The sequence below is a fragment of the Helobdella robusta genome (genome assembly GCF_000326865.2).
Source record: "Helobdella robusta unplaced genomic scaffold HELROscaffold_33, whole genome shotgun sequence".
Classification (NCBI taxonomy): Eukaryota; Metazoa; Annelida; class Clitellata; order Rhynchobdellida; family Glossiphoniidae; genus Helobdella; species Helobdella robusta.
Window position 1 is genome coordinate 372915 of NW_008704623.1, and position 22919 is coordinate 395833.

Genomic DNA, 22919 nt, shown 5'->3' on the forward strand with positions numbered 1-22919 from the left:
TAACAAGAAGGAGAAAAGTAGGATCATCAAGAAAAGGCAAAAGTTTTTTTATTCTACGTAGATGAAAGCACGAACTTCTAGCAACACTATTAATCTGAGAAAAAAAAGACATACTAGAATCAAAGATTAAGCTTAGACACGAAACTTATGAGTTACATCAAGAGTTTTAGAATCAGGTAAGATAATAGAAGTAATAGAGCGTTTAGATTTATTAAAACAAATTCAAATTTAGAAGGATTAAGTTTAAGACACATAGAGTCAGACCTAGTGATAATTTAAGAAAGACATAGAGATAGATTACGAAGAACACTATTGAGATTAGATATTAGATAGATAGTGAAAGAAAAATAATTAATAATACAAGGTAGTTTAGTAGTATAGAGTATAAATAGAATAGGGCCAAGGATAGAAGCCTGAGGTACTCCAAAAGTAAAAGTGGAGAAGTTAGAAGTAGAATTATTGAGAACAACAGAAGAAAAACGATTAGAGAGATAAGAAGAAAACCAAGATAGACACAAATCAGTAATATTAAAAGAAAGATCTAGCAACCTCAAGAGAATAGTATGATCATCAGTATCAAAAGCAGAAGAAAAGTTAAAAGCAAGAAGAATAAGATTACTATTGTCACTAGGGAAAAAGATATCATTATGTATTTTGAGTAAAGAAGTTTCAGTACTGTGATCAAGTCTGAAACCATATTGCAATGAATTCGAGTTTAAAAATTTATAAAAAATTTATTTGACAAATTTTTGACGAATCATTCATTCTCAATATATCAATTACTATTTAATTATCATTATGATAGTTAGATTGAACTGAATTAACTTTAAAATGCGTTTAAAAGACAAGTACTTTTTACTAATTGTTGATAATTATGTACTCTTCACACAACTCTTGCAGATTAACTTTCTTAACACTGGTTGAACAAAATGGGCGATTGGTGTTAGAAATAAATACAATATACATACATATACAACAAGGACAATGACGATAAGTGATATTAGTTGATTACCACTACTACACTGAATTCGATTAAAAAAACAAACAAACAAGAAATAACAAAAATATAGCACATTTCGAATCCGACTTCATAATTTAAGTCTATTACGCCATTAACTCGTCACTTAGTACCATTCTTTTGGTTCTTTTTTACGTAGCTCTGACTGACATAGCCAGAACCGCTCACATATCATCCTTGTAGTTGAACCTTTGGGGCCACAAAGACTGTACGATCCCCACCACATGACGTACATACACATTATACACGCGACCATACCACAATTCCATCGGGTATTTCAGTATACACCTCCTTGTATTTATTGTATAGCACGGTACTCACGCTCTAACTGAAATGCAGTTGCATCGTATTGTATCGCAAAAAATATATTGCAAATATAAACCAAGGCTTTGTAAATTTAAAATTGAACGATATATATGTATATATAACATATATATATATATACATATATACATATAGTTTATATATAGTATAGTAAATATATGTGGTAAAATGAAACAGTATAACGTAATTTAATACTGGGTTTTAAAGATTCAATATGAAAACAAAACTTTTTGAGCGCTTAATAAATCAACCATCTTTTTGAACAATGTGAAACGAACGAATTGAAAAATGAAAATATGCAATTTAAATGAACTTATACTGATTGTCTCTGTTTGTTTGTGTGTGCGTGTGTGTGTGTGTGTCGAGATGTGTGTCTATGTTGGTATATGCATGTGTACTGAATTGTACTGTGTAATTGTACTCGTGTAATTGTAATTGTACGGAGCGATGACACGGCTGACATTTCTTGGCAAATATTGCATTTGAGTGCGAATTTTGAAATATTTGCAAAGGAATTTGAAATTACTCGCCTGTACATTTGTATCAAGACAACACGCACGGAACCAACCATCAGAGATGAAATGCCCGAATGTGGACGACATCCAGGTTGTAAGTTTATACACAATCATTGCGAAAATCATAAAATGAAAAAGAATTAAACAATTTCAACGAAGAAATAAAATCTGAAAAAATTATATAGAAATCAAATGATCTGAAGAAAGACACTGTAAGATTTTAAAATAATTAATTAATTTTAATTAATTAATTAATATGTTGGTCATCGTTTCAATGAAAAAAACCCAGCAACCCAAACCAGATCAAGTGCATATCTACAAGACAACGCAGTGAGCTAAGAAGGGTCTGCATGCCTACTACACCGCGAACGACTGTGGCAGATTATTTTGTGTTCGTTTTTGTTTCAAGTGTTTGTTGGCATGTTTGTGTGTGTGTATATATATATATATATGTGTGTGTGTGTGTGTGTTTGTGTGAGGGTATATAAGCGATTGTGTGATCGTACATGTGTGCGTGTGTATAAATGCAAAGTAAAATACGACGGGTTGATAATAAATTAACTAAAAATTTAAAAAAATACATGGCATATTTTAATGTGCGAATAAAAAGAAGGAAAATCTAAAAAGATTATCTGCAAATAAAATTGATTGAACGAATAATGAATGAATGAAGTAAGTTAGCAAACAGATGCCTCTCTCTCTCTCTCTCTCTCTCTCTCTCTCTCTCTCTCTCAAAAGTAAGAGAACGTTTGTAAATGTTCGCATGCATGGAGAACATAAAAATATAAAAACCAGATATGCGTAAACAAACTCATTAACAAAAATAAAATACAAAAACAAATAAAAAGAAGCATGCAGACATTGAAGGGTGATGAGAACTTTCACTGCAGTGCACAGGCAGAAGGATCCCCAGAACCGCCACCAACGGCACCAGCCTCTGAACCGAGGCCCCCACCACTGTTCCTCATCTTCCTCCACCTCCCTGACTTCCTCTTGTCCAACTTCTCGTCGATTGCATGCTCAACTTTTTCATCATCCTCAATCGCCTGCTCCTGGCTGTCCAGTTTCTGCACCAACTCGTCCCTCTTATCAACCAACTCGACCAACTCCGCCAGCAGTAACTTCTCTCGCTGCTGGCCTTCCTCGGTCTTCTGCCAATCAGGGAGGGCCATGATGTTCCTCAGTTCGACACTCAACAGGTTGAACTTCTTCTCAAGGTCCTTCTCCTTCTCGAGCAGGTTCAGTTGCATCTGTCGTCTGATCAGGGCGTTCTTCCGATTTACCAGTCCAAACCATTCCTGCCAGTTTGTAAACAAGTACAAGTCAATTCATCTATGGAGCACAATTCACAAATAAGCAAGTTGAATGTTTTGACTTGAGGTCTACACAATGAGTATAGACGTGATGCCAAAATTTCAAAAAAATAAAACAAACAAATGACGTTATAAAATTGAACGATCATCCCAAGCACAACAAACAACAAACTGTTAGAAAGTGAACATTCCCTAGAACTACAACAACACGACAAAGGAGAAACAGACCCACCTTCAACATCTTCTCCTCCGTCTCATCCCTGTCCCCCTCCTTCATCACTCTCCTCAGCTCCCATTCCAACCCGGCTGCCCTCTCATCAATCAGCAGTTGTTCCTTTTCCAGCTGTTCCATCTCTGTGGCTACGTACATGCTTTTGTCTGGAGAGTTGCAGTCGCCGAAGTTGTTTTGACTCCTCGCGTCTGTCGTCTGCGTGCTAGCTCCAGCCACCGCTTCATCGTTTCCACTATCTTTCCTCGTGCCAGCTTGCTCAGTAGATGTCTTTTCAGAATCGCTCTCTGATTTTTTGTTGAGACGGTTAACTTTACATTCCTCGTTATCTTCATTGAATGAATCATCGTTAGTGAAGACAGTAACTTCGTCGGAGCCGCTTACATTCCCAATCATTTTCACGCCATGGCCTCTGGTACCATGTTCTTTCGAAGTATTGTTCGATCTGACACTTTGAGGCGAATCGTTGTAGGCTTTCGTGTACGAGGGCTTTCTGATGACCTCCGTGATTTGCTTGGAACCCTTGGCTCCGATGATCAACTGCCTCGCTCTCTCCCTAAGTTCCTGCTGCCTCTTACTCATGGCGTTCTGATCTCTGAGATATTTTTCTTGCATCGTTAACGAGTCGTTGTTTGGCTGTGCTGAAAAATTTGAAGACAACAATGTTGACGATGAAGATGATGGCGATGAAGTTGTTGTTGTCATGGTTGTTGCTACCGCTGCTGCTGACGACTGCAGTTGTTTCGTAGTAGTTTGTGGCTGTGAGCAGTTGGAAACTTTGGCTTGCGACATCAAAAACCGGGCCTCCTCTTTCAATCTTTCCTGTCGAGAACTTGCGTTAGATGATCTGCTGAGTTGATCCTTCAAATCGGCTTTGATATTGTTAATGGGCTTGTCGGTCATTGCAACCTCATTGTCGCGGCTTGTGGCCTGGAACGTCGTTTCATCTGTTGTTGAATTGTTAGAGCCCTTGTTTCGATCATTTGCCTTTGTGAATTCGTGTGCTTGTGTATTCGCACAGATCTCCACATCAACTCGCGTTTCATCATTTGCATTCAATTTAGTTCTCGATCTGTTTCTATCATTTTCATTCATTTCATCTTCTTCATCGGAATCAAATGGATTAAGCAGTTGTTTCCTGGTCATCAACTTCGGTCTGTTGCTGCTGCTGCTGTTGCTGGTGTTGATGGTGGTGACCGCACTGGAGCTGTTGTTATTTGAAGAGGAGGACGGTGGTTGAATCGCATTTGCATTATCACTGTTTAAATGTCTTGACTGATTGCCAGGTTGTCTGGTGTCATCAAATTTATTGATGAGCGGTGGTGTTTGAGTAACTAAATTATTATTCTTAGCACCAAATTTGAGAAGTAATTTCTTGTACGGCGGATTCTTGCCAGAGTTTTGCTCAAGTTTGGCCTCTCTGTTCACCAGCTTGTTGTGGTCCCTCTCCAGGCTGGCAACAGGGGTCGGAGAGAAAGACGTGCAGACGGTCGACGTGACAGAGTAGGGTGACGGAGACCTGCATTCGAACCCCGCATCATCCTCACTCTCGTTCCTAAAGTTCTGTTTAGTAGTAGCACCTCTCTTGCCCTCGCCACTGAAATACTGATCAAAGTTGAAGTTCGACGTTGTTTCTCCTGGTTTTGAAGAGCGTGTGGATGGTTTTGAAGTGGACGAAAGTGAAGATGACATGATGCCTCTGTGATCGTTCGTGAAGAAGGATTTGAGCTGGAAGAGGTAGGTTAGGACGCTCAGCTTGTCAGGCACCTTCAATAGAACCATGTCAGAGGGCTCTATCACCTTGGGCACTCCTAAGCTCTCACCGGCGTCGAATGCCTTAGTGGGGGTTTGATCAGTTTCAAAAATTTCTTTCATTGTTAATATACATAGATAAATTTCCAAAGTTATGCTAAATATTTTATGTACTGTCAAAAATTTTTACCAAGTAAGAATTATATCTTAAATCATTTGAGGATGTAATTTAATGATAAAAACTCGAATATAAGAAAAAAAATGACCATGGAGATAGCTCAAATGTGTGTGACTATAAAAATTCGATGAACGAAACGAATGAAGACATCTTCTACGTCTCACACTCTTGTTACCTTAACTTTTTTATTTGGAAATGATAAAATTTCAAACTGAAGTAGGATAGGAAACAGACTGAACTAACTAATTTGCAATTACCACGAACGTCACACGGGTCCAGCGAATCAAAATCTCTAGAAATGAAACATTTTTTTTTTCAAGAAAAACAAAACATTGAGAAATGAATCACTCTGGGAATTAAACATTTAATTTACAAATAAAAAATTTTGAAATAAATTAATCGTATACAGACAGAGAATGAAATTTCAATCCCAACTGACATTAGCTCGGGCCTGAAGTGGTGTATGATGGCGCAAAAAGCCATTCCATTTCTCCAGCTGGTGGTTAGATTGCTGACACTAACATTGCGGTGATCTCTGGTTACATCCTGACACCATTCCAACAAATCTTGCGTCGGAGATGTTGTTATCGTTGTTGATGTCTTTTTGTGTGTTGTTGTTGTTGTCGGGTAAAACTTGTTGATGGTTGCTCCGCTGCTTGCGATGGTCACAGAGTTAGACGAGGTAACGTTCTTCAACGAGTTTAATTAGAACATTCAATTTCAAGTGACTTTTTACATGAGTATCAATTAATTTAGTGGTCAGCTATGTTATAATTTCGTAGAAATCTCATACAAATTTCGTTGGAAAATTAAATTGTTGGGTTGAATTAACGAATAAACAAAAAGTTTCAAACGCAGTAAGCCATTTTATTATATCCATGTCTAAATCGCAAGCTACAATGCCTTTTATCTAATATATTAACACATCTACTCTTTCTATTCAATTTTGTTAAATTTGTTGTCTATTAAAAAACTTTTAAAGTCTGGGTCAGTCCATTCTTTAACCAAAATATTTGCCATTTTCATAAAAAGACAGAATCATGAAAATTTGTAAGTCAACTCAGCGGATAATATATAAAAATTTGACATAATTCCATTCGAGTTTCGTTAGTTCATTCATTCAATCATTCATTTACTTATCCTTTCTCCCATTCATTCATTCGCTCATTCGAGCGGTTGACTGAAGAGACATGGCTCCAATTCCACACATACATACATACATACACACACATACACACACGCACACACACACACACACGCACACACACGCACGCGCACACACAGAGTTAAGCATGCGTTTGTTTAGATAGCAACATGATAGAAAGATGACGGAAAATGGAATGTGTGTAATATGTATATCAAGCGTGCTAATATATATAAATTCCACACACACACAGACACACACATACAAACACACACACACAAACACACACACATACATACATAGATAGACACACACAAGCATGCAAACATGCATGGAGACATACAAACACAAACACACACACATACATACATAGATACACACACATAAGCATGCAAGGAGAGTATGAAAATTAATGAGGTATGACAAAATTCTTATATACAGAAAAAGAACGGTATTTGTATGCAGTACCGAAATACTTATTTATACCACACATAGATCATGTATGTTTGTATAGAAATGATGAAATCTGTTTGTATATAGGCAAATACAAACAAATATTTGTATGTATGTACGTATACAAAGCTATTTGTGTATAGATACAAAGCTACTTGTGTATAGATCCACACAAACACACACAAACAGACACACACAAACAGACACACACACACACACGCCGTACAAACAAACAAATTACCCGCACAAGCAAACGAAAACACAAAAGAGTAGAAATAAAAAATGTAAACATTTTTTAAAGGAAAAAGATGGCACAAAAATAAAATGTCAAGCCACCAGATGATGAAATGACATACAGATCAATATTATATTGGTACATTACATCAGTTAGTGTAAGATGACACACACACACACACACACACACACACGTACAGACACACACACACGTACAGACACACACACACATACACACACAGACACCCAAACAAACACACACACACGCGCGCGCGCATACATAAAACGTCCGTATATGCATACATACACCTTTTACATAACAATGTAGAAAATATTTATTACTATTATTTTTAAATTAGTGAATATAATATAATTATTATAATATATAATATAATTATTATAATATATAATATAATTATTATAATATATAATATAATTATTATCACATTTCCACATCATCCAATTCGCTAACCTCGTTCATTTGTTCCGCCTTCTCTGGGGGTTTAAATTTCACGAACGAGTGCATAAGTTAGTTGTTGTGACATGATGGTGTTAATTTCAAATGTCCGATTAGTAAATACTACTACTATTACTACTACTACTACTAGTACTACTACTACTACTAGTACTACTACTGCTACTACTACTACTGCTACTACTACTACAACTACTACTGCTGCTGCTACTACTACGGCTGTTGCTGCTGCTACTACAACTACTGCTGCTGCTACTAATACTGCTGCTACTACTACTGCTACTACTACTACTGCTACTGTTGCTACTACTACTACTGCTGCTACTACTACTACTGCTGCTACTAATACTGCTGCTACAACTACTAGTACTACTACTACTGCTGCTACTACTACTACTGCTGCTAATAATACTGCTGCTACAACTACTAGTACTACTACTACTGCTGCTACTACTACTACTGCTGCTACTAATACTGCTGCTACAACTACCAGTACTACTACTACTGCTGCTGCTACTACTACTACTGCTGCTGCTTCTACTACTACGGCTGCTGCTGCTACTACAACTACTGCTGCTGCTACTAATACTGCTGCTACTACTACTGCTACTACTACTACTACTACTACTAATACTACTACTGCTACTACTACTACTGCTTTTACTACTACTACTGCTGCTGCCACTACTACTACTGCTGCTACCACTACTACTACCATTACAACAACGGCAACAACATCATCAACTACAAAAACATCAATAAAAACAACAACAGCAACAACAACAGCAACAACAAACCTATATCATCATCAGCATCATCTTGATCCTCTAAATAGTGGGCTAAGTTGTATCTGTAGAGGTTATATAGTAGGTGTACTATGGACACAGTAATGTATTAGTACATTAGTGTAGTACATTAGTGGAAGATTTGTCAGACGGGCAGAACAAATAAAAATAATTAAAAATAATAATAAATAATAATAATATTATTATTTTTTATTAATATAATGATGATAATAAAATCAATCAACAACCTAATAAAATGGTTATTAGAATTAACTTGAAACATAAACACACACACACACACACACATAAACCCACACACACATACACAAACACATACAAACAAACACACACACACACACATAAACACACTCATACACACGAAAAAACCAACACAACCGTACTTAGTTCAACTTCAAACAAATAAAAGTACGGCAGACAGAAAATAATATGAATCATAAAAAAAACCAGATTAATGAAAGATAATCCCCGAAATAAAATCCTTCTATTGATTTAGTATGGAAAACCACACGAGCCATAAAACAAAAAAAGATAAAATATAACCATTCATTAAATTAACAAATATTCATAAATGGTAAAAGTGGGTTGATGGCTTAATGGTTAAAAGCACATGGTTTTGCTGCTGTAGTGAACGAGTTCGAATGCAAGCAGATCTCAATTTAGTACTTTTCAAGCCTATTCTTATAGGCTGAGTGTGTTTGTCGTTAGCCGATGTTCGAGAGATTATGATGACCTTTAACCTTCACCTTTTTAAATGAAAAGGCTGTGTGTGTTTGTCGTTAGCCGATGTTCAAGAGGGTATGATGACCTTTTACCTATACCCTTTTGAATGGAAAGGCTGTGTGTGTTTTTATATAAAAAAATTTCACATTTCAACCTTGCTTTAACCGCATGTACTGACATAGAAGTTGCTGAAACTACTGTTTACAAAGTTAAAACATTATCAATCCACAAACACTGGCATTATTTTTAAAACTTCAACGAACTTATTATCATTGTTGTTGTTGTTATTGTAACATAAGCTAAGATTTGTTTTTATTGAGAAAAAAAATAATAATTTGATTAAAAAACGAAACGTCATCGCTGGCACTCCGACCAACTGAATGTTGTTATTTCAACGTGTTAAAATGTTCTAGAATGTTTTCAAATTAATAATATTCTCAATTTTCAACCTTTCGGCTAAACTTGTAACTTTTGCAGCTTTCCATCCGCCGCCATTTTTGCTATCTTTACGTCTTTTAGGATCTTTTGCAACGTCATCGGCGTCGTCGTCATCGCCATCGTGGTCACCACCGTGCCGATGGGATCTGGTCATGCTCATGAAGCTCGATATGCTAATCATATCGTCATCGCTACAATTGAGTGGGTGGGTGGGTTTGTATGCGTGTGTGCGCGCGCTTGTATTTGTATGTATGTCTGTGTGAGTGTGTGTGTGTGTTTGTGCCTGTGAGTGTTTGTGTGTGTGTGTGTTTGTTTGTCTTTGTGTGTGTGCGCACGTGTGTGAGTAATTGATTTTTTGACTGTAAACGTGTCTAAAATTAGAGAGCCATCTTTGTTACAAAAAGCACATTGCTTTATGAGCTCTAACCCTACCTGGTTTTTGTGTGGGCATGAAAAAAAGCTGTTGTAACTAAGGGTTAACAGACAGAAAAAAAAACTTTATAGAGATTGTTGGGAAAAGGAATCAAGAAGCAGTCAATTTATACGTTTCATGTGTGCGTGTATGTGTGCAAATGATTGTTGTTGTGTGTGTGTGTGTGCGTGTGTGTGTGTGTGTGTGTGTCTGTAAGGATTGTATGTGTATTGTTTGTGTACATAATAGCATATGTTTGTGTGCGTAAGGTAATGTGTTGTATATGTGTTACCATTTTGTATATGTGCATATGTGTGTGTATGCGTGTGTGTATGCGCATTTACAAAATGTTTATTTATTAATGTTTAGTTAAATATTTTCATGTTTTTGTTAAAGAGTGCATCAACAAATGTTATATCGATGTTTAAATTTTTTTTTATTCATAGTTTAAGCTGTTTATTTACACAAGCAAGCAAAAATATTTAAGTATAGTGTTAGTAAATTAGAAGATAAGATTTCGTGTTTCTATGTTTAATGCACGTTTTAGCCACATGTTACTAGGGTTCTAAGCATCTAACTATAAAAAAACCATTATTATTATGTTTATTCAACTATTCAATGTTTTGTTTCATGTGTATTTAACTGTTCAATGTGTATTTCTATGTGAATTCAAATGTTCAATGTTTAGTTCTATGTGCATTTAGGTATGCAGTGTGTATTTTTATGTGTATTTAGGTTTGAAGTGTGTATTTTTAGAGTGTACTTTGGCGTATTGAAATATATTTTCAGCGTGCATATTTTTCATAGGTATGTCCCTGGTATGATAGTATATCGATGTATGTGTATGTGTGTGTATGTTTGTATGTGCGTATGTCTGTATGTGAGTGTATGTATGTGAATGGTTTGTATAATAATACAAATATGAAAGATCGATATGTGTGTTAATTTATACAAAAAATTATCTACTAAAAAGGTTTTTATGGCTAATGGATTATACTCAAAATATGAAAAATGAAAAAAATAATAATAATATCAACAACAATAATAATAATAACAATAATAGCAATGATGATGATAACGAAAATATAAAATAAGCAGATGACAACAAAACAGATGAAATATCAGAAGTGGATTGAAGCAAAGCTTTACATGGAATTATTAATGTTATTATTGTTATTATTGTTGTTGTTGCAGTTATTATTATTATTATTATTATTATTATTATTATTATTATTATTATGCAACCTCTGCTTCAACCCCTTTATGAAAAAACTCGAAGAAACCGAATTTCAGCAGTGCGGTTACATATGGGGTCCCACAACAAGCCTTAGAACAAGAGCATGGTTACAATTTGCAGACGACACAGCAATCATCGCCAACAACACCGAAAGTGCACAAAAGCTTATTGACATAAACCGGGCATGGTGTATCGCAACCGGCATGAAATTAAGAATTGATAAATGTTCAACATTCGGTATGAGGAAAAAAAACGGTACTTATGAACAATTTCTCCCGATGCTGATTATCGATGAAAAACCAATTCCTCATGTCGACATAGGCGGACACTTTGTCTATCTGGGCAAAACCTATGATTTTGAAGGCAACAACAGTAGGGCTAAAGAACAGCTGAATGGTAAGCTAAAAAATTTGCTATTAGTGATTAACAAACTGGACACGACGGCAAATTGGAAACTACAAATTCTACGTAGATATATACCGTCGCAATTGGCATTTGAGTTGCGGACATACGACATTTCCTTGACCTGGATAGGCAACTGCCTTGACCCTCTCATTGTTGAATCGGTGAGATCATGGCTGTCACTACCTATCAGCAGCTGTGTGTCTGAATGCATGTCGCTCCCCTTCAAATTGGGAGGCTTGAACATTAGGTCTCTCAAGCACTATGCCGAATCTATGCGAATTAAACTACGCGATTATCTAAAATCAAACGGCAAAGACGAACTTAAGTGCTTGTGGGCCGAATCATTCAACAACTATATTGCGGTGGATAATCAGCTACCCGATTCGAACGACATCAAATCAACGCTCAAGGCACTAGTACTTCGACAACAAAGTACAGAATTTACACGGCTGACCTCACTCCGATGTCAAGGTGTGGTAGTCAAGGCAATCAGTGATCATATTCCGGCAACTAGAATTGATCACTGGTCACGATACATTGCAAACCTTCCAGAGGTTCTATTCAGATTCGTCCGGAAAGGTTTAATTCAGCAACTGCCAACAAATGCCAACCTGTCCAGATGGGGAAAGCCTTCCACTGCCCAGTGCTTGTTATGCAATAATCTACAAACGAATAAACATGTACTATCCAACTGCAGTTCTTCGTCGGCACTGGATAGATACACAACAAGACACAACAAAATATTGACAATAATCCTCGACAAATTAAAATCATGCGCCAACCCAGATGTCTCCATTTTTGCTGATCTAGAGACGGGAGATGTTCAACCACTATCACGCTTATTCAAGTCATTGCGACCAGATATCGCATTGCTACGCGGTGAAACGTTGGAAATTCTGGAATTAACAGTCTGCCATGAAACCAACTTCCTCAGCTCAAAAGAATATAAACTATCTAAATACTCCAATAATTTGAAAAATAACTTAATTGACGATTGCAAACATTTGAAAATAAAAATAAATACATTCGAAATTTCTACATTGGGTTTATTCAAGCAATTTAATTTATCTCATATAAACATTGTTTGGTCTGATAACTTTTGCAATGACCTTATTAAGTCTGCTGTATCATCGTCGTACGCTATCTATTGTGATAGAAATTTGAAATGAACCAATTTTGAAACTAATTAACTCTGGCTGTACTCACTCGATTTGAATGATGAGCTTCGCAGATTTGATAAAACACTAATTATTTCATTTGTATTGTCATTTTTATTGATTTTATTGATGAATAAAAGATTGTTCCCATTATTATTATTATGGTTATTATTTTTGCAATAAGCATTCAGCTGAACTGAAAATTCAAGTTATTTAGTTTACTCTATGGAAAAATAAGCTAATGAATTTCATAAACTGAAATATGAATAAATGAATGAATGAGTGAATGAATGAATGAGTGAATGAATGAATGAGTGAATGAATGAATGAATGAATGAGTGAATGAATGAATAAATGAATAAATCTATGAATGAATGAATGCATGAATGAATGCATGAATGAATGAATGAAAAGAAAGAAGAATGAACAAAACTATATATAATGCGTTAAAATGTTAAATGTTAAACAAATGGTTTAACACTAAACTCTGCCTATGTTAACAGAAATGAATTATAAATAGAATTAAACTAATGCTAAGTTAGCCAAGCATGCAGTTATAAACAGTTAAAATTAAAATGTTATATAACATTAATTCGGGTAACCAAATAAAAGTAAATAAATAAAATAAATAAATATATTGATAAAAAATAAAATGATGAAATTAATTAATTAAATTCAATAGTTAATAATTTAATGATTAATTTTATTGATAACAATATCATAATTATGGCAAAAAAAGTTTGTTAGCAAAACTTTAGCCATTAGCCATCAATAACAACGACAACACAAATACAACAACTGATCTACATCACAAACAAATGAACAAATGAACGAACAAACGAACGAACGAACGAAAGAATGAACAAACAAACGGAAGGACGAACGAACAAACAAACGGAAGGACGAACGAAAAAACTCACGTGGCTTTGCCTCTCTTAATGAGAGACGATGATACGGTGAATCGTATATTGACACTGGTGACTTTTTTGTGTTTCGACTTCAAGGGCATCTCTGTCGTAACCTGGTTGATTTTGCGGGTCGTGTAGTCACTCATGTTTATCAATTGGTGGGCCAGTAGGGTTTCTTTCTGTTTGGAAAGATTTGTGATTGGTCGGTTGGTCAACTGACTGATTGATTAAATCATTTGATTAGTAGATTGACTGATTGTTTAATTGACTTATTATTTGATTGATTGACTGATTGATTGACTTATTGATTGATTGACTGGTTGATTGATTGATTGACTGATAATTTGATTGACTTACAAGTTACTTGATTAAGTGATTAAATTGTTTGATGGATTGATTTATTAGTTGATTGGCTGAATGAATGAGTAAATCATTTGATTAACTGAACGATAGAACGAATCGATTAACAGATTTATTAATTGACATATTGATTGATTGACATATTGATTGACTGATAGATTGAATGATTGATTAACTCAAAAATGGTTAAAAAATTAATCTATTAATCCTATGTGACCTAAAAAATTATAGATGCAAATAGAACCTTGATCAATTAATAAATATTAAAGGTCATCTGACAATGTACAAAGGACACAGAATCGAAATTCTCTACAAAGTACATGAATAAATTAGAGATACATCATTCTGTATAATTACTCCAATATTAAATGAATAAACTAATTAATTGACCTAATTAATTAACTAATTAATTATTTATTAATTTGTTTTTCCATACCCTGCGCATATCCATACCTCAAAGACAGCAAAATCCCATTCCTTGGCCTCAAACTTTGAACTCCGGCCACTTCTAAACATAGTGATGGTGGCCACCAGATTATCTGGGACGGTCAAGGACACAAGAAATCTATTTTTAACATCTGGGTCGGCAACCAATGGATGAGTCTACAATTAGGTCAGTACAGTGAATATACAAAAGTTTAATACCGATACAAATGAATGAATGAGTTAAAGAATGACCAGAACTAAAAAAATAAAAAAATGAATAGATGAATGAATGAATAAAATAAACGGATGAACGAAAGAATAAATAATAAATGAATGAAAAATGAATGAAAGAATGAGTGACAAATCAACTAACATCAGTGCACTCCTTCCTACCTCTTCTGGACCACACGACATACACACACAACGGATACCTAATAAGATATTTTTATTAAAATACCCAACACATAATGAACAGACCAATAAAATGTGCCCTACTAAACTAAGGCAATAGTTTAGTTAGCCTCCCTTCATAGTATTGTTACTACCCACACATACTAATTTAGTTCTACTCTACTAAATATAGCACTACATAGTCTATACTAAAGAGAATAGTATTATTTTACTATAACATTACTTAACATCATTTAGTTATTGTTATATAAACTTAAAATTATTCATTTTTTGTAAGAACAATCATTTTACTATACTTTTTTATTTTTCAAAATTGCTTAAAACAAAACCAAACATTTGTTATCTCTTCCAAAATCAGATTTACCTGTTTTTTACTTTACAATGTAAAGTTTACATACATTACAAAAGATTACAGTTACATACATCTATCACAATATACTAGGAAAGCACAGACTCACCAATTCTCCTGGCAGTCAATGATGAGGTCCTGGATGGAAACAGTGAACTGAAACTTGCAGGCCTCCTTGCCTACCCTCTGCAATCTCTTCCACATCAGAGAGTTTTTTTTATTTTTTTATTTTTATCTAACAAAAACTTTAAAAAAATTTTGAAGAGGAGTGGACAGCAATCCCAATCTTCTCAAAATTGCAAAAATATATTTCTATTTTGCTGAATCGGGCATTGAATCTCGTTCATTTTTGAAGACGTCGTCACAAGACGTCTGCCATTTAAATGGCTCCCTAATCTAATTAACTGTAATCTTAGAACTTTGTAATTGCATACTTTTCATTGCTTTAAAAGTTAAGTCGATTAGAATAAAATTGTTTAGCGCTTTATATTTTTTTTTCAAAACTTTTATGTTGGTTTATCTCGTATCCATCACTACATTATCCTAATCTAGGTTATAAAATAAAAAAAGTTTTAAATTTGTCACGTGTGTGTCTACACACAATTTTATTTTTTTTATCAAAAAAAAACCAATGATTAATCAAAAATTGACATTTATTGCATCAAAATACTAAAAAATGTGAAAATACATGGACAAAAACAAAATATAAATACATAGGTTTGATTATGCAAGAAAATATTTGAATCATTGACTAGTATTTATCGTATGGTTGTATGAATTCTACCTTATCGAATTAGTGTAAAAGTTGAAAATTTTTCAGTTAATGTGCAGTGATGATTTCTCGATTCTACAACATTTAAATTCATTTAATTTTCATGGTCATTCAAGATTCAATAAATCCCTGGCTTGTACCAAAATATTAATCAATGAATCGACCGATCAATCATTCATTCATTCATTTACTCGTTTATCTATTCAATCAATCAATCAATCAATCAATCAATCAATCAATCAATCAATCAATCAATCAATCAATCAATCAATCAAATCAATCATTCAATTATTCAATCAATCCAAAATCCATTAATCAATCAATCGCTTAACCGACAATAATCAACCCAAAAATCTCACCTTTAATTTTTATTCATTGAAAAAAAATAAGCTCCCTTACAACCCTACCAAATTTGCGAAGATGTCCAGATAGCATTTTCCAAATAGGCGAAATTAGCGATATTACGTAGGATCGATAATTTGTGACGTAATAACGAAGGTATGTCTGACGTCATAATGACGATGGTATGTCTGACGTCACAATGATGAAGGTTGATTGATGTAGCGTGCAACAACGCGATGCACGCACATTAAAACAGTTTATTCAGATAGTAATGAGAAGATACTATTGCTTATAAAGCAGTTATAAAATCGCGGAACAAAGTATTAAAAAAAAATCTTCACGAAAACAAACGAAAAACAAAATACTAAAGACAAAAAAAATTCAACAGGAATAAGAAACAAAATAAAAAAAACTCGCGATGGACGCTGGAATGGTCAATAATAAAATGGACCCTCTAGAATGTTGACAGTAAAAAAAAATAAAAACAAACATTGGAGAACATAATTTGAAAAAATCGAATGCAAAAATACTGCGTGATACTCGCTGACAGGAGTAAACAAAACAACAACAAAAACAATGACGTCAGCAAAACTATGGACAGCCAAAAGAAAAAAATTTCACACATCTCATCTAATCACATCCTATCTTATGCTATCCCATTCGATCTAGATCCGGTCCTTGCCCTGTTTTATCTCGTCTAATCCCATCTTATCTTATGCTATCCCATTCGAAGTCCCTACAATTTCAGCGGGAAGGGATAGAACCAGGAACTATCGATCTAGATCCGGTTCCTGCCCTGTTTTATCCCATTACCAAATTGGGATCATGTGAGAATTAACCTTGAAATCTATTGTTTACGTCAAAGTAGGCTGATTGCTTTCGTTGCTCGTCTTGCGAAATAAAGACTGGAAAGAAATATTTTTCCAATATTTGAAAAAAAAATCTGTGAATGAAAGTAAGATGGCTGATAAATATTATAAAAGCTAAACTGCTCTCCCTCATTTTTTTTTCTCTCTCTCTCTCTCTCTTTCTCTCTCTAGAATCAATTAACATCAATTTTAAAATGAGATACAACGAATGTTTGAGATCAAGAAGATAGTGACGGATCAATTAACAATATTAACTAATTAGTTAATTAAATACTTAAGTAACCAATTAATCAATTAATAATACGACAGTTATGAATGAAAAGAGTATTATAACAAACAAATAAATAAATACAAAGTAACGTTACTCAAATATAAATAAATAAATATATATATATATATATATATATATTATATAACACTTATATAACAATTATATAACAATTATAGCATCATAAATTGGGTAACAAATAACGCCATTGGGAGAATGATTGGACATTGAAGTATGAGACGAGAGAGATCTAAAAAGTATAGCAAAAATATATAGATAACATCTATCATTTAATTAATTTATTAAACATTAATTAATCAATTAATTAATTGATTCATTCGTTAAATAATTTGATCACAATATAATATAAAATACATCAAACTGTTATATTTATTAGCTGCTATAGACTGAATGAATGATTGAATGAATGATTGAATGAATGAATGAATAGATGAATGGATAAAAAAATGAACGAATGAATGAGTGGATAAACGAATGAACGAATGAATGAATGAATAAATGATTATCTAGGTGAATAAAATAAAATACAAAAATACATAAAAATTAATTATAACTCTGAGAAGACGGGGTGACATTAAATGACGATGACGTCATCGCCGTTGTTGCCGCTGCCATTGCAGTATCCTGTTGCCGCCCATGTTGCGGGGTTGCAGCGAGAGACTGTTGATGGGGTTTCTTGAAAATGTTGCGGAGACTGTTGCTCAACTGTTGCAACTTTTTCACGTGTTGCTGCTTGCCCTGTTGCTGAGATATGCTCTGATCTGTGCGTGTGTGTGTGCGTGCGTGTGTTTGTCTGTTTGTGTGTTATGCGTATGTGTGTTGTGTTGAGTGTGTGTATCACCATAAAACAATTATACCATAATAAAATTATATCATAAAAGATACTATCTAAACTGAAGACAGAGTATTAATGAATGAGCAATAGCAAATAAAACGATGCAAAATGTACAGACAACATGATAGGATACGAACTAACATGTAAAAATCAGAGCAGCAAGATTATTTAATGGCTAAAATTGCAGACAATGTGTGTGGTCCGGCCTTGACCCAGGCTTATTCACACATTAATGAATAATGTAGATGGAGAGAATGAGAAGAAAGGGAGAGTGATTAAAAGAGGCCAAGAGAGAGAGAGAGAGAGAGAGAGAGAAAAAATTGAGCCAAACTTAACTGTAGTAGACATCGCATTGCCTGTAAGGACTCCTGATTGGAGTGTAGAGATATGATTGGTCGGCTGCAGCAGACGGTCGTGACGGTAGGGGCGTGAGTGTTGCTGACGTCTGCATGCGTGGCGATGGCATCACCGGTGTGGATGTCATCTGTGGCGATTTTGTCGTCGACGTCGTTTGTGGCGATTTTGAGGTAGCTGCAGTCGTCGGGTCGGCGCTCTGGGATCTTGATTTGTCTTTCAGACTGTTGCTGTTCCTCTTTTTTCTTATTGACGAGAATATCGACCAGTGCTTGCTGCTGCTGTTGTTGTTTCTGTTGTTGTTGTTGTGGTGAAACTGTTCGTTCTTCTCTTCATCGAAAGAAACCACGACGCAAATACCATCCCTCTTCAGCGAGGTGCACTGCTTCTCACTTGTCGACAGTCCTACACATCATGGAGAAAACCATTTGAAAATAAAAAAAAAACCAACACATGCCAATTATTTTTGACAAAACTCAAACTTTTGTGGGTGGAGTTAATAAAATTAGCCCAATCTAAATGTTTATCTATAGGACATTATGAAATGTAGGCGGGGCCCAGCCCAATCTAAATGGTTATTTATAGCACGACGAGTAGAATTTTAAATGCAGGCGGGACAATTATATCGATAATATTATTACAAAAAAATAATTATTTGAACAATATAATTTCGATATATCTAACTTTGATCCGAGTTGAGGGTTAGACTGGAGTTCTCATAGGATGGAAAGTCGTCTCTTTTTCCATCAACCCTCTTATCTTCCTCATCGTCACCATCATCACAAACGTAATGTCCATCCGCATATTCATCATCGTCATCATCATCATCCTTATTATTATTATTATTATTATTTCTCAGCCTGTTTCCAGGACTCTGTTCCATGATTGATTGATTGATTGATTGCACTAATTATTTACTTACTTACTTATTAATTAATTTGATGATTAAGATTTCAAATGATGAAAGCCCGAATTGGATGATTTGTAACAACAACAACAACAACAACAAAAACAACAGCAACTACTAATACTACAACAACAACAACAAAAATAATAATAATAACACACCAACCAAACAGCCAGTCAGCCAGCCAGCCAACCAACTAGTCAATCAACAAGCCAACAAACCAGCCAAACAGCCAGCCAACAAACCAACAACCAGTCAGCCAACCAACCAACTAATCAATCAACCAGCCAACCTTCAAATAAGTTGCTGTTGATGATGTCGTCAAATTCGTATGATGACAGTAATCATTCAGCATGTATAAAAACTGATGGTTAATTTTTTCAAGGATTTTCTTATCATTCATTCATTCATTCATTCATTCATTCATTCATTCATTCATTCATTCATTCATTCATCCGTCCATCCATCTATTATTTCATTCATACACTCATTCCTTCATTCCTCCATTCATTCCTCCGTTCATCTCGCCCTATCACTCAGCACGGTATGAAAGCCGTCCAGTTACATTTGATCGCACACAATATATGATAATAATAAATTAAAATAATAATAAATAATAATGAATAATAATAATAATAAATAATAATAATAATAATAATAATTACTTCGGCATTGAGAGTGCCGGCGATAACATTCGTGAGTGGATAACGGGACATGAAAAAATCACCACCACCATCATCATCACAGCAGTTATTATTATTATTATTATTATTATTATTATTATTATTATTGCTAGTCAAACTGTCCGCGTTTCTAACGCTCCTGCTATTGAAACTGAACAATTTCGTATTAACATTATTGTTATTATTATTGTTATTGTTTGTGGTAGTAGTAGTAGTAGTAGTGGTGGTAGTAGTGGTAGCGGCTTTAGAGTCCACAAGAAAGAGTGGTATGAATTTTTTGCGCGGCGCGTCTATCAGCTGTTTCACAGGCTGAATAGTGGCGCACAGCAGCTCGAATTTATCTGCGTTGTTGAAGGGAGGAATGAATTGAGGAATGAATGAATTAAGGAATGGAATGAATTATTGAATGAATGAATGTAGATGGATAAATGACAGAATGAATGAATAAATGAATTATTTAATTAATGGATAGATGAATGAATGAATGGATGATTGAATGATAGATAGAATGAATAAACAAATGAACGAATAAATAAATGGATGGATAGATGAGTGAATGAGCAGATAAATGAATAAATGAATGAATGAATGAATGAATGAATGAATGAATGAATGAATGAATGAATGAATGAATGAATGAATGAATGAATGAATGAATGAATGAATGAGCAAATGAATGAATGGAAAAACAAACAAACGAACGAACGAACGAACGACTACAATGATACAAATAACCAACCTTGAACGTATGAGAATACTTGGATCCGGAGATAGCAATTGAGAATCTTCATTGGACTGTGTGTGTGTGTAGTATGTAGATATTCATTTTAATTTTATAAAGTCTGTCGTGTGTGGTGTGTATGTATGTAGTGTGTGGTGTGTATCTATGTCATCTGGAATGTTTGTATGTAGTCTTGAATGTTTGTATGTCGTCTGGATTGTTTGTATGTCGTCTGGTGTGTTTGTATGTCGTGTGTGGTGTGTATGTTACTTGATAAACAAGAACAAAATATTGAAATATTATTTTAAACTGTCAAATCAGAAAAAAAAACTAACAACAAAAAGGCTTCATCAAAGTAGGGATTTTTCGAATTCTTGATGTGCGAAGATTCTTTTGTATGCTGGTAGCAGGAGTAACTTTGTATATCATTTTGTTGTTGTTGATGTTGTTGGTGTTGTTGTTGTTGATGTTGTTGTTGTTGATGTTGTAGTTGTTGATGTTGTTGTTTCAATTTTTGCAATGGTGACGATCTATTGTACAGTTGTCGTTGTTGAGGTTGTTGTTCAATTCTTATAGTCACAGAGCAGTAGATTTCATTGTAAGCTGCGTATGCGTGTGCGTGTGTATATAAATTCATTCATTTGAACATTCATTCATTCATTCATCATTTTGTTCCTTCCAACATGTTTAGATTCATTCACCCTCTTGTTCATACATTCTTTCAATCATTTAAACATTCATTCATCCATTTACTAATTTATACGTTCATGCATTCGAAGGTCCATCGATTCATCTATCCATCCACTCATTCACTCACTCATTCACTCACTCATTCACTCACTCATTCACTCACTCACTCACTCATTCACTCATTCATTCATTCATTCATTCATTCGCTCACTCCTTCACTCATTCATTCATCCGATCACTCATTCATTCCTCCAATCCCTCGACGATTAACCTTGCAAAGGTAGGAGCAGTGATTCAATCTTGATCAGCCTAACCATCAGAACGTCGAACGCGGAAGGAGAATAATTCAGATTGTTGTAGAAGAGTGCATTATTATTATTATTATTGTTGTTGTTGTTATTGTTGTTATTATTATTGTTGTTGTTGTTGATGACGTAGTTGCGGCTACAGTGCAAGTGTTTCATTAGCGGCGTTCCAGGAGTCGATGACGTCATCAAGCGCTGGCGCGGAAAATAGTAAATAATAATAATAATAAATTTTATTATCGTCATGATGGGAATAATAAGAATAGTAGTAATAATAATAATAATAATAATAATAATAATAATAATAATCCTTGTTATTATGTCGAAATTAATTTTCTGAGGTATCAACAACACACACACACAACGACAACACACACGCACGCACACACACACACACACACACATACACACAAACGACAACAACAACAACACACATATACACACACGCACGTGCGTGGAGTCATATGCATGTGACAGACGGGGATCTGTTTGCGTTCGAACGCGCTCAGTGCAACAATAGGACACTATCGCTTCTTAATTATCCATCTATCATCATCATCATTTTTATCATTACAATCATCACCACCACCCCATCATCATCATAACAACCAACGTCTTCATCGTCATGATAATTTTCGTCATCATGATATAATAATATCTTACTTCTTTTGCAATAGTGCTAAAATTCGTGTTCAAAAACTTAGTTACACTATTGTTTTTATTATTATTGTTGTTGTTATAATCATTATCATCATTATTATTATTATTATTATTATTAAAGTTGCACTGCATATCATCAGCATATTGCTTTGAGTTAAGCAATTGCTTCAAACTACCATCTTGTTTATTTATATTACTATTGCTGTTGCTGTTATTATTATTATTGTT

The 22919-nt window shown here is 34.5% G+C and overlaps 2 protein-coding genes across 2 annotated transcripts; both read right to left on the bottom strand.

Annotated features, from left to right (window-relative positions):
- Positions 1–1569: 1569 nt before the first annotated feature.
- On the bottom strand, positions 1570–9780 carry HELRODRAFT_192414 (hypothetical protein; the record flags this gene model as incomplete). Its single annotated transcript, XM_009022706.1, is given in 9 exon segments — positions 1570–1765; positions 1785–2192; positions 2309–3155; positions 3403–5235; positions 5573–5621; positions 5769–5929; positions 7633–7655; positions 8433–8485; positions 9611–9780. 7 exon segments carry the CDS (start codon positions 9778–9780, stop codon positions 2739–2741), a joined length of 2706 nt encoding a protein of 901 aa, XP_009020954.1. The 3' UTR covers positions 1570–1765; positions 1785–2192; positions 2309–2738.
- A 4715-nt stretch (positions 9781–14495) lies between these two features.
- Positions 14496–15468, bottom strand: HELRODRAFT_82686 (hypothetical protein; the record flags this gene model as incomplete). Its single annotated transcript, XM_009022707.1, has 3 exons — positions 14496–14681; positions 14878–14935; positions 15374–15468. The coding sequence occupies 3 exons, from the start codon at positions 15466–15468 to the stop codon at positions 14496–14498; spliced, it is 339 nt and encodes a 112-aa protein (XP_009020955.1).
- Between the last annotated feature and the right edge of the window lie 7451 nt (positions 15469–22919).